At 35.6% G+C, this 12,917-nt stretch overlaps 1 protein-coding gene across 4 annotated transcripts in view; it reads right to left on the reverse strand.

The window, feature by feature from the left end:
- Positions 1 to 281: 281 nt before the first annotated feature.
- ZEB1 (zinc finger E-box binding homeobox 1) overlaps positions 282 to 12,917 on the reverse strand; it is a 79,293-nt gene continuing 66,657 nt past the window's right edge. For all 4 annotated transcript variants that reach the window (XM_032234542.1, XM_032234541.1, XM_032234543.1 and 1 more), the window contains 4 exons: positions 9,410 to 9,515; positions 6,668 to 8,466; positions 4,043 to 4,223; positions 282 to 2,776 (listed from right to left, as the gene is read on the reverse strand). In XM_032234542.1, the coding sequence (XP_032090433.1) occupies positions 2,217 to 2,776; positions 4,043 to 4,223; positions 6,668 to 8,466; positions 9,410 to 9,515 (2,646 nt within the window). In that variant the 3' untranslated portion in view covers positions 282 to 2,216. The remainder of the gene's footprint in view (positions 2,777 to 4,042; positions 4,224 to 6,667; positions 8,467 to 9,409; positions 9,516 to 12,917) is intronic.

A 12,917-nucleotide genomic window follows, 5' to 3' on the forward strand; every position in this document is an offset into this window, starting at 1 on the left:
TGATCGACAAGCTCAGCATCTTAGCCACTGAGACACCACGTCATCACTTGACTAACTTTTGTGGAACTCAGTGAAAATGTTCTCATTAGGAAGAAAACCTAATGTTTTTCTCTCAGGACATCTTCTCTATAGCCATGGTAGCTCCTAGGTCAGGCAGGAGAGTACTTTGAGAGCAGTAAAGGGGAAAGGAGTTGGTGATTATTGTTTGGATAAAACCTCAGCAATATCCCATAGAAATATATCAAAAGATAAACTTCATTACCACAATAATGACAGTAAAGCAGGCTTATTGATGCTTTTTATTGTGAGATGGGGAGTCTGGTAAAAAACTAGAAAATGACCATGATATAACAAGGAACTTAAAAAAATGAAGCTTCAGATTTGTAACTCACATATATGAATACAGGAACAAATTGGCACAGAAATGTTAAACATTGTTCCCACACTGTTTAGAAGATTACTCTAGTTCGGTTTCCTTAAAGAAATGAGTGTTTTATGGTAAGGTTAATAAAACTGCAGAGCATCATGCTATTTAGTCATACAGTGAATTTCAAAATTTAAGAGCTTTATAGTAAAAACTGGGAAAAGGTGAAATGAATTGATTGCAATTGTAAATTGATACATTCCCATTTTAATTCTTCTCTTCTACAGTCCAAGGCAAGTATAAATGTTAACATAACACTGTTAAATCAAATCTCAATGCAAGAGAACCAATTGCCTCTCTACTTTAAATCTTATCAACTTTCCAAATTTTCATACTAAAATATATTATTGTATTAATACAAACTACTGTATTATACACTACTGTGTAATAAATAAAGAAATATAAAAATAAGACACATAAATATAAAAGTTTTCTAAACCTAAAGGGTACATATGTCAGTAAGAAGGGTATTAATACTGCCAGATTTGAAAACATACAGTACAAAATGTTGCACAGATCTATAACTAAAAGAAAGAAAATAATACTGATAGGTTAAATCAGCTAACATTGTCAATAAATGGGGTCCAGAATAACTAACATTTGGAAACATATGAGCCCAATAATATATCATGTATTTGTCTGAAATAAAGTGAGCCAATATAATAGATTAGAAATTTCCCTTCATAATTATTGTAGAGAAATTATCCAGATAAGTAATGAAAAAGCAACAACTAAGAGTGAAGAATTACTTTATGAAATGTACCAGTGCTTTTACTTCTCTGATGGCTGGGTTTGTTTGTTTGTTTTTGTCCCATGATTTAATTTACTGAAATTTAATACAAATCAACAAATGCTAGTTATTGTAGGCCACACATTGGAGAAAGGCTGGTCAAAGCCTTTAAAAATACTGAGAAATGGCACTTACAGCACACAGGGTCTTGCATAAGGCCAAAAGAGATTCAAAGCTTCATGTCATATCCTTCATATTTTTTACTACACACTCCAGACACAATTACAAACACTGATTTTGACAACTTGGCTGTCCTCACCAGTATTAACACTGTTAGTCCCTGCAATCAGAAACCCACCACAATCTTTCTTTTCAAACTATATTTTCAACCACATGAGTAAACTTCAGTCCTTCTATCAGCTGCTCCCTTAAGGCTAACAATACACTTTAAATGAGAACATGTTCTACTAGCAACATCTAAATGTTATAAACTGCTACCTTCTAAGCTGAATTTACAAAGGTAGTCAAACACTGTTTGGAACTGTGTCATATCTTTCTGCTTAAGGGAAGTCTGTAGTGCAGAAATTCTCACATTTTAAACATATAATAAAATACTGAAGCGGAATTAGCAAAATTGTTTCACTGATAGAAAAAAAAGGAACATAAAATATCTCCCAATTGTACAATCAAAATATTAAACAAAACAAAACAAAAAAAAGAATACTGATGGTAACAAATTGATGTCCAACACATACCGAATGTTTCCTGTAACATGTTAACCTATTTGCTTCCAAAGTCATCATTTTCTTCCAATCTGTTTCGGGTCACAAACTTGTTTCTAAATTTGAAAACTGTGAAAAATTACGAGATTTGAGATTCAGGCACACCTGGATATATATATATATTTATATTTTCTGTTTTTTTTTTTTTTAATTTTTGTTACACAGTAGTGAACAGGAATCACAGTGCACAGACTACTGTGCTTCCATAAAAAGCATGTAGAGTATAGAACAACTTTCATTATTAATTGAGATTCTTTCTCTGTGTACAAAATCTTATCAGTTAAACTTTACTTGTTGCTGCCTCGGACATTAGCTCCTCTTTTAATATAACTTCTGGTTTAATACTGTTTCCTTCATCTACGGCTTCTTTGCCCTTCATGCTTTCTTCAGTTATTTCTTCCTCTTCTTCCTCCTCCTCCTCCTCTTCTTCCTCTTCTTCCTCCTCCTCCTCTTGTAATTTTCCACATTCTTTTTCTTTTTCCTCCATCTCTTTGTCTTCATCTTCTTCCTCTTTTTCACTGTCTTCCTCCTCTCTTGTCAAGCTTTCTCTCTCATCAAAGTCAAGCTGTGAGGGAGAAGCTCCTGCTTCTGCATTCTCATTCCCTAGGTGCTCCTGTGCGGCTCCTTCTAGTTCTGTGCTGTCACGTTCCTCAGCTTCCCTTTTACAATAGGAGTAGCGATGATTCATGTGCTGAGAGTAAGACCCCGAGTGAGAAAAGCGTTTGCCACATTTGTCACATTGATAGGGCTTCTCTCCAGAGTGCAGTCGCATATGTTCAATTAAATGATGCTTATGTTTAAATGCCTTTTTGCAGATTCCGCACTCATGAGGTCTTTTACCTGAAAATATAAAAATGAAATTATTTCCCTGGAGTATATTTTGCTTGAATGTGGACTTGCTCATTGCACCAGTACTGCTGGATTTTCTTAAGGGAATCTCAAACAAAAATTAGTTCATCAGAAGTCAAAAATGGGGTACCATTCTCAATAACCATTACAAGAGGCACATTACTGATTTCTCATCACAAGCATCAAGAGAGAGTGAGAATTGTTGGATTTGTTCTTATAGAATGTAAGTAGGAGTTGGAACTATCATAGTATCATAGGTTTGCAGGCTCTTAAGTTTTCCAAAAGTTCTAAATAAGGATCTGTGATGGTGCATATGTTATATAAACAGATATATAATTCCTAAGGAAAAAAGTTATGGGTTTTTAAATGGAAAATTAATGGCATTTTATAGCATCTTAGTGGTGAGGAAATAATAATAATGATGGAAGATATTAATTCGTAAAATGAGACAACTGTTAGCAAGTTATTGACTCTGTTTTCAGACAAGTCTACAGACTTAGTAAATTAAGTATTCCATGTATGAATAGCTGACAAATAACCTTTTATAATTAATATTGGCATACACTTCAGCCCCATGCTGCCCTTCTCACTCTGGTTTTTCATATAGTTTTAAATTTTTAATGTGCATGGTTTTAATATTTTAATTATTTTTTTGTTTGTCTTTTTAGTTATCTCTAAGCCGCATAGAGTTACCTGATAGGGGAAATGGGTGGCATAAAAAATTAATAAATACATAAATAAACTAATTATTTGGAACTAATGATAAAGCTATGCTACTATATCATATGAAACTGGAAATTACACTACATCTTTTATTCCTGTGCAGGATTCAAATATAAATTAGAGATGTGCATGATCCATCTTTTACAAAAAGAAGTTTATATTAGCGAGAACTTATTTTTTCACTTTTTTTTGCTGCTTCTGACATTTTTATTTCATTTTCCTAATTCTTTCCTTGCTCTAGATGTGAACGGCTCAGACATGTGAGCTACCAATGTGGATATCCCAATCACATTTCAATTATGTACAACAGCTTCAAAGTTACTTCCTCTGTTTTAGCCTCCTTAATGGAGAAAGTATTTATAATATTCTATCTCTGAAGTATAATTTAAATTAATGAATTAGTTATAACTTGTTCCATTTTTCAAAAATGTTTCATACTAGCAAGGAAAATGTCCTTGCAATCCTCTGAATCTATGATCAGTACCAATGTGTATCTGGTAAAGTCCCGAATTAAAAATTGTGGTAACTTCATACCTGTATGTTCATATTTATGTCTTAAAAGTGAGCTACTCTTCTGGAATATTTTGTCACACAAATCACATGCATACATTCCATTTTCTGTTTTTCTCATCTTCTTCTTCGGTGGTGTAGAATCAGAATCGTTTTGATCATCTACATTTGATATTCCTTCTGAGCTAGTGTCTTGTCTTTCATCCTAAAAAACCACGGGACAGTGTTAAAATATAATATTTGTAATAGGCTATGCAATAAAAAGCAGAATCAATGTTTACTGCACTTTGTTAAGTAATTTTATCTCAACTATGACATAACCATAAATACTGTTCTGTTAATAGCTGGAAGTCCATGAATATATGCATCTTAGAATAAGAAATATTTATGTTCAAGACTAGCCCAATAGATGTTGCTTAAGCTAGGGAATGCTAGTTTAAAATAAAGCTTTTGTAAGAAAAAAAAATGCTGAGGGCAGTTTCATTAGTATTTTGTAAACATTCATAATATTTATGCTATAAAGATCACTAGTATGACAGGCAGTCCTCATTTAGTAATTCCCCTTTAGACAACTATTGACAAATATCATGGTGATAAATGGTAATAATCCCTCCCAATATGTGCAATTATGTTCAAATTTGTGCCCAACAATGCATACCAAAGTAAGAGTAATGCTAGTGCTGCTGCACAATAGAACTTCATCTGAATAAGATGGTTTAAAGAACTTTATCTAAATCAAACATCTTTGTGGCCTTCCAACACACAGTTTGCTTAGCTCCCATGCTACTTACTTTTTCCAGAACCAATTTTGATTGTTTGCTCTGTTCTAACAATATCAACAAGCTTAAAAAAGAACTTCATAACAGTTTTTAAAATAATATGACCACAGCAATTTACAAAGTGAATTTTCCTTAGTAATTAAGTTTACATTTAGATTTGTATCAATTACATAATTACAGTTGCACTATGTCTGGATGGGTGGAAAATCTGAGTAATTTCGCTATGACATTAAGAATTCCCCAATCAGTGCAACGTGAAATATAAAGTCATTAGGAATGTTTCACATGTATACATGAAGAACAAGAGTCAACAGCTTCATGTATATAGAAAAGGCCAAGAGTTTGTAAGATTACTAACTATTACTCCACATCAAACCATTATATCGAAATAGATACCTCTCTTTTTGCCTTTCAGCAAAACAAGAGTCTTCTGGGGTGGCTTCTGTATAGACCAGGGTGTCAAACTCAATTTCACTGAGAGCTGTGTCAGAGTTGTGTTTGACCTCGGGGGGCCGAGTGGGCATGGCCAGGATGGGCGTGGCCAGCTTGATATATCTGGGACACCTGTGGTGACCTGAGTGCACTGAAAACGGGCTCCTGAGCTCTGTTTTCAGCTAGGACGGTCTCCTGCAATCCTCTGCCAGTGAAAACAAAGCATGCAGCTCTCCCGAGCTCTGTTTCTGCTGGCAGAGGCACCATGGGCTAGTCCTTCACTGTTTCCAGGGCAGTCCCGCGTGCCAAATCTGAGCACCCCATAGGCCAGATATGGCCCCAGGACCTTGAGTTTGACACTCCTGGTATATACTATGTCTGCTTTCTTTTTATACAGCAGAATAGATTGGAGAAACAGGTGGACCAAAATTTCCATTGATCTGAGATAGCAAGCCAATTTAGTTCTCAGCATTTGAAAGGCCATAGATTTCTCACCAGGCTATAGAGGTTTAATGTAAGCAACAGCTTAACGGTACCCATAAGTCGGTCTAAAAGGAGACCGGGGGGAGGGGGGAAGGGAAGGCATATTAATGGAGACTTCACCAACTTACTCCATATTGAGATGTCTAAGGCACATCTTACCAATCATCTTGCCACATCAATGTTGTGGATAAAGTCAGAATGCTATACCTACTGTGAAAACTTCAGGAATACTTTTAATGTTCAATAATGAGGCGTGCTGAAAACTATTAAAGGGAAATACATGATGCATATAACAACTGAAGCAGAGAACAACAAAGGGGAAGATGAAGAACAGAACTCTATGTAGACAAAAAAAAATCAACTAACGGATTATTACGATACCCAAAAAGTGAATATCCTGCAACTATTCAAATGGAAACATTTTTCAATCATTTATTCCAATAGGCCAAATAAGCAATACTTTTGATAAATATCCATCTTCCGAAATATTTGACATAGTATGAACATGTCCATCGCTTTCAGATTCAAAAACCATAGCCTGTCTCTTCAAAATTTTAGTTATATCTTTTCAGAAATATATTATAATGTAAGAATGCATGCTAGACATGTGTCTTACACTATTAAACATCACAGTTTAGCCAGGTTCATAGAGAAAACCGAAACAATGGCAGCATCAATCACGAAGTTTTGATTTGAGCTGTCCACTTTTGGTTGTAGGCTATGTGATATAACTAAAGAACATCCAGGAAGTGATATAAAAGAATCTTTATACATTATTCAGCACAAAGTACTTACACAGGAAGTAAAAAATTGTTTTGAACTCTTATCAGCCACATGATAGTAGCATATATTAGCAAAACTAAGATTACATTTTCTATATCTGGTCTAGTATTCTTTTTATAACATTGCTAATAAGCTAAAACATTCAGATATAAATGGGTATATATTTAGGTACCTGATTTCCGTTGGCCTGCATCTGTTTTGGTGTTTCTTGAACTGTAGGGTTAACTGTGGTTGAATAAGTATAAGCTACCTGGGGGATAAGAATTGTTTGCTTATTAGCAGCAAGAGCTCTTAAGCATGGAACACTGTTCTGGTCAGCAATGGCAACAATTGTAGGTAGCTGGGCAGTAACTGTAGGGATAGTAATATTAATGGGATTGGCACTTGGTGGGATTACATTTACAACTGGTTCAGAGTCTGTAATACTGCTGTCTTTTTGTGGTTCTTTTTTTGCACAAGTTAAGTTCAAAGGTTCTTCCTGAACAGAATATGCACTGTTCTGGTAAACACTAGTGGATCGTTCCAATGATTCTCCATGTTGCTTTGGTAATGAAAGGTCAAGAGGTTCTATTTGTGGCTCTTCCTGGGCACTCTCGTTAAGGTACAAGAAACCCTGTGCATTTCTAGATGAAGAAAGGTTAAGGGGTGACGGGGATGGTGTGTTATGCTGAGAGCCATTATGAGCTGATCCTGTTGATATAGTCTGTGGTTTATTGGTTTTAAGAGGACTTACAGCATTAGATTGGCTATCCTGTTCATTTTCAGCTGTAGATCCAATGTGGTCATCATTATTAACAGAGGTTTTTAATTTATCAGGTTCAGGGGAAGACTGGCCAGATACTGGTAAAGAAATCTGGCCAGCTTGCATTTTTTCAAACCACTTTTTAACAACATCCAATGGCAAATTGACTGAATCAGCAATTTTGGAGAGCTCATCTGAGCTTGGTTGTGCATTTAATGCATAATAGGCTTTAAGGAGGGATAAAAGGTTTTTTAAAGGAGGTTGACCAGGAGATGGGTTAGCCTCCCCTGCTTCTGATAAAGCAGAGGATTCAGATTTTTCAACTTCTGCACCACTGAGCTGAGACGGTTGAGTGGAATTTTTGACATCATAGTGCTTTGATTCTTGAAGTGCATTAGGTTTCTCTGGACAGTCATCATGAAAAAGGCAAGTGCTATCATTGGTTTCTCTTTCAAAACTTTTTTCTTTTTCAGACTTCACTCTGAGATCTTCTGGTAGTTTCTCAGTTTTGCAGTTGTTATTTGGGGCAGAGGTTTCTTTTTTCAGATTCTGTGGTATAACCTGAAGAGGGCTAGGTTGCTCCAAACTGTAATTAATAATAATTTTGGTTGTCCCATCTTGATCAACCAAAGGAAGACTGATAGCTGAAATAAGGGAATGTCCAGCTTGTTGTAAGGGTGCAGTGTTGATTGTTTCTTGTTCTTTGGATGTAAGATTGGTGTGACTATTCTCCAATACTTGCCTTATCACATTACCATCGACTGCAACTTTAAGTACATTTTGAATGTCACTTAAGTTGATGCTTATTGGAGATACCAGACCAACAGTTGGCAAAACAACAGCTTGCACCACGCCCTGAGTAGAACTGGTTGCCTGCAATTGGCTACCACCACTAAATACCCCATTTTGCAAAGGGGCTGAACAGTTGATTCCTGATGCAACTACTATAGGTTTGAATTCATAATCCACAGGTTCAGTTTTAATTTGGTTTACAGGGAGTTGTTCTTGTAAGGGTTTATTTTCTATCTTTTGTCGTACTTGTGGTCTTGTTGGGCTACCCGGGGATGCAGAAAGAGAAGGAGAAGAGCACTGAGATGTCTTGATCCCTGATCGTGCTCGGCCATTCACAGGCACCATTCCAATACATTTCTTACTGCTTATATGGGAGCTGTAGGAACCAGAATGGGAAAAACGTTTCTTGCAGTTTGGGCATTCATATGGCTTCTCTCCTGGATACATACATATATAAAAAAAGAAATATTATAATGCAGAAATGTTACTTAGAGTTATAGGATGGATTTACAAAATCAATACTTAAATAGTTCTATGAATAAAAGATGCATTCCAGATGGGGAAAGAATCTTCCTGATACCTATATAGCAATACCTTCGGATTTCCAGATATAGAATTAATGTAACTTGATTGATATGCAATTCAAACTTTGTGATGGATGTAACACAACTCTAAAAGGAATGGTATTTACAACTCACAGTTCGTCTTCTTTCCAATGATAACGAAAATATTCCCAATTTTTCTGCAAAGGATCTCTGTTTCTTGCGTTTATTCAATATGTACATTGCATAAAATGCTTTCAAAAACAATAGTTTATTCACTGGCTTTTTGAATGCCAGTAGTTCAAATGAACTACTAATATAGTATCGTAAACAACACATATGTCAAAACATTTTAAATGGTAATATCGAAGACGAATGATATAAAGCAGACATAGTGCTCAATCTGTGCTGGAGGCAAATAACTCATTGGAAGGAAAATTATGTCAAGGCATTTTACATCATGTAAATGCATATACATGGAGTAATTCTAATCATTTAGACAAGAAGGTAAACAAACTGGTGTATATGAAATTTCTGTGAATTAATATAACTATTCTTGAAGCAGATTACAGAGGAAATATAAGATAGCCCGTGCATAGACAATATATTTTGATTCAATTAAATTATTAAATGTAAAAGCAATAAGCTTAATCCATAAAGTGATAAGATTAAACTATTTCAATATTATTTGAAAACTAACTGCTGCCTATTTAATTATATTTATACAATGTTATTTTAACTATTCATTGAAAAATCATATTGAAAACATACAACATTTATGCTATGGCACATCAGTTAAAAATATATACTGTGAAAAACAAAATACCAGGATATTTACCACTGTGGATTCTTAAGTGTTCCTTTAAGTGATGTTTATATTTGAAAGCTTTTCCACATTCAGTGCACTTGAATTTTCGATTACCACTAGATTGTGTCACATGTCTCTGTCAGACAAAATATGAAAATTAATCAGAAGACGAATCAGGAATGATGAAGTTTGTACGTGTGAGAAATCTCTTATTTATAATAAAATACAGTGAATTTTAACAGAGAAAAAAATCATTAGATGATTGAGGATATTGCTTGTGAAAAAAGGACAAGGAAAGCAAGTGAGCCATATTAGATAAACAAGCCACAAAAATCACTTAATCCTCTATCTGAATTTCATGCAGAGTAACAATCGAAATTCCGTAAGGCATTCTGTTATCAATAAAGAATCTGAATAAAGAAACAGTATAAATATTATAGAAACATTATTTTTAATTATTGGAATTGATTTTTCCATTTACATGCTTCTTGTTCTTACTCTTGGCCTTGAATTCCTTTATGCATCTGCACCATCCGACTGTTCTAGAGAAGATGGTCCAGTCACAAATATACTCAGTTACAAATTATTCTCCAAATAAATCTTATTTCAAAAGTTAGCACAATTCAAAGTTTAATAATCAATATTCCTAAACAACATTAAAATAAAATTACTATAATTTTATAGTTACTATAATTGCTGTAATTTTAAAAATAACTTTTCTGAAATATGTAGAATGTAGGTTTTTGTGACCTTCCTTTCTGCTGCAGGAAATGGGAAAATCACATAGAAAAGGTTTTTTAAAAAACCTATTACATAAAGTATTACCCATTACACTGATGAGGCTAAACTCCCCTTATGTCATAAATGAAAGAAAGACTTGCAGGCAATAGTGATCAGAAACAAACCGGCTTATAGGGAATCTAGTAGTTTGATGTCTTGTTAGCCCTGGAAACAGCAAAGGACTGGCCCACAGTGCCTCTCGCAGCGAAAATGGAGTTGGTAGGTCTGTGTGTGACTCTCCCATGCTCCATTTTCGCTGGCAGAGGGTTGCTGGAGGCCATCGTAGCCGAAACGGAGCTGAGGATCTCGTTTTCACTGGAAGAGCATTTGGGTCACAACATGAATCCCGATATGAGTGATATTGAGGTGACCACACCTACCCTGCCGACACCTACCCTAGCCCCCCAAGCTTGTGGGGCAAGTTGACTAGAGAAGTTGCCATCAGCTACTTCACTTGTGAAAAGTTCTGTCTGCCACTGATTTACCAGGAGATTAAATACCAATCCCTTAGCCAGAACCAGAATTGAGACCACTACCTCATTAGTTGAAATCTGTGGTACATCACAGAAACATTGAACTTTTTTTTAAGGGAAAAAGAAACAAACTACTTTTTCAAGAGGATGATCTTAGCCCCCCATTCAGAAGCTGCTCCATTAAAACCAAGATTTCCCCAAAACACAATGTATGTGAGAACAACTCTCCCAGCCTAGATTGCAGTTCTTGAAATAAAACAGATTCTATAGTGCAAATTGGTTTTACAGATCTTAGCTTGCTCTCTCAATTCACTAGATATGTATATTGGTAATAATATTACTAAATCTTTTATTATTTGCCATTTTTGGATTGTCTGACTTAAGTTCTACATAATTCTTACCTTGTTCTAGACATTCTGGGGTACAGATTAACATGACGTATTAGAAAGTGTACTAGGGTGTACAGATGAATAAATGTCTTTTCAAAATTAGCAACAGTTGATTGATTACAGCTATTGAGCAAGAGCTTTCCTAATTTATCTTCCATAGAATATTTAAAATGATTTTTCAACAGGCTTTGACAAGTAAGGCTGAAATGTCTACCATTAATATTCAGTTTCAGAATGGATTTATTATGTCCCCCATATTCATATGTGTACTGACTGACGCATATGAATATAAATATTGATATTAAACATACTTTTTATTATCATGTGAAAATGTACTTATCTTATGCTTCAAGACATTTCTTTAAACATATATTGGACTATATTTAACTAAATTCATTGTATTCTAAGAATTATTCCATAAACCATCTTGATTCTTAGTGTCTGAAGAAAATAACAACAACCATGCATCAAGTGGCTTTCCAGCTCAATAGTTCATCATTATCTGAATCAATAAACTTAGCATTTCTCCAAATTCAAAGATCCCCAGGGATCAAATAGGCATTTTTATGGTCTGATTGTATTTAGAATGAAGGACTGCATGAAATTCTGTCTATGCATTGGATGCAGTTTTATTTTCCAGTGTATGACAATTAATTACATTCCAACTGCAGGTTATATTAAAAAAATCTATTTGTGGAACAGAAGAAAGTAATGGAGTACTACATTAATAAAAGCTGCTCAATTCATGTCAGTATTCAGAAACAGATTGTGTTCATAAAGGGAAATATGGATAAGTAAGAGTTGGTTACAGTAGTTACTTTTATTTTGCAGATAAATTAAGTTAATCTAGTTAATATTTTGTAGAAGTTCAAATTAATATAACATGTTAAATGATTAGTTGTTCTTCTGAATGAAACTTGTCAATCCATTTGATATTTCAAACTATGGATCATATATTGAATAATTCTACATATGAAGCTGGGCATTTGCTTCTTCCAATCCTGGCTAGGATTTCAGAGTTTAGAATTTTGAATAGTTTGGAGAACTGGTAAATACCACCTCTGACTGACCCCACCTCCATCTATTCTCTGGCTCCCGAGTCCCAGCTGATCGGGAGGGAATGAGGATTTTGCAGTTTCCTTCCACTGGAGTGGGTTGGGAATAGATATTTTAAAGTATCCTTCCCCTGGAGTGGGGAGGGAATGGGGATTTTTGCAGTATCCTTCCCCTGCCATGCCCACCAAGCCACGCCCACAGAACCAATAGTAAAAAAAAAAATGAATCCCACCAATGTAGGATTTGTATACAAATTTGGATATTGGGGCTAGTGGTCAGTGGCAAGGATATAGTAAGGCAGAAGAAGAACATGAAGCAATGAAATGAAACAGGAACACAGAGGCTTTGGAGACTGGTGTGAAAGAAATGAAGGTATGTTGGATCAGTGATAGTTGTCATTTTGAGGATGAGGCTGGAATTTGGAAGTCAAGGTTCAGATACTCAAGGGGAGGCTGTGGTGGCACAGTGCCGAGGTGGCACAGTGGTTAAATGCAGCACTGCAGGCTACTTGAGCCAAGGTGGCGCGGTGGTTAAATGCAGCACTGCAGGCTGACTGCTAGATCAGCAGTTCAGCGGTTCAAATCTCACCGGCTCAGGGTTGACTCAGCCTTCCATCCTTCCGAGGTGGGTAAAATGAGGACCCGGATTGTTGTTGGGGGCAATATGCTGACTCTGTAAACCGCTTAGAGAGGGCTGAAAGCCCTATGAAGCGGTATATAAGTCTACTGTTATTGCTATTATTGCTACTTCAGCTGACTGCAGTTCTGCAGTTTGGCTGTTCAAATCTCACCGGCTCAGGGTTGACTCAGCCTTCCATCCTTCTGAGGTGGGTAAAATGAG

Source organism: Thamnophis elegans, chromosome Z, assembly GCF_009769535.1.
Source record: "Thamnophis elegans isolate rThaEle1 chromosome Z, rThaEle1.pri, whole genome shotgun sequence".
NCBI classification, from domain to species: domain Eukaryota; kingdom Metazoa; phylum Chordata; class Lepidosauria; order Squamata; family Colubridae; genus Thamnophis; species Thamnophis elegans.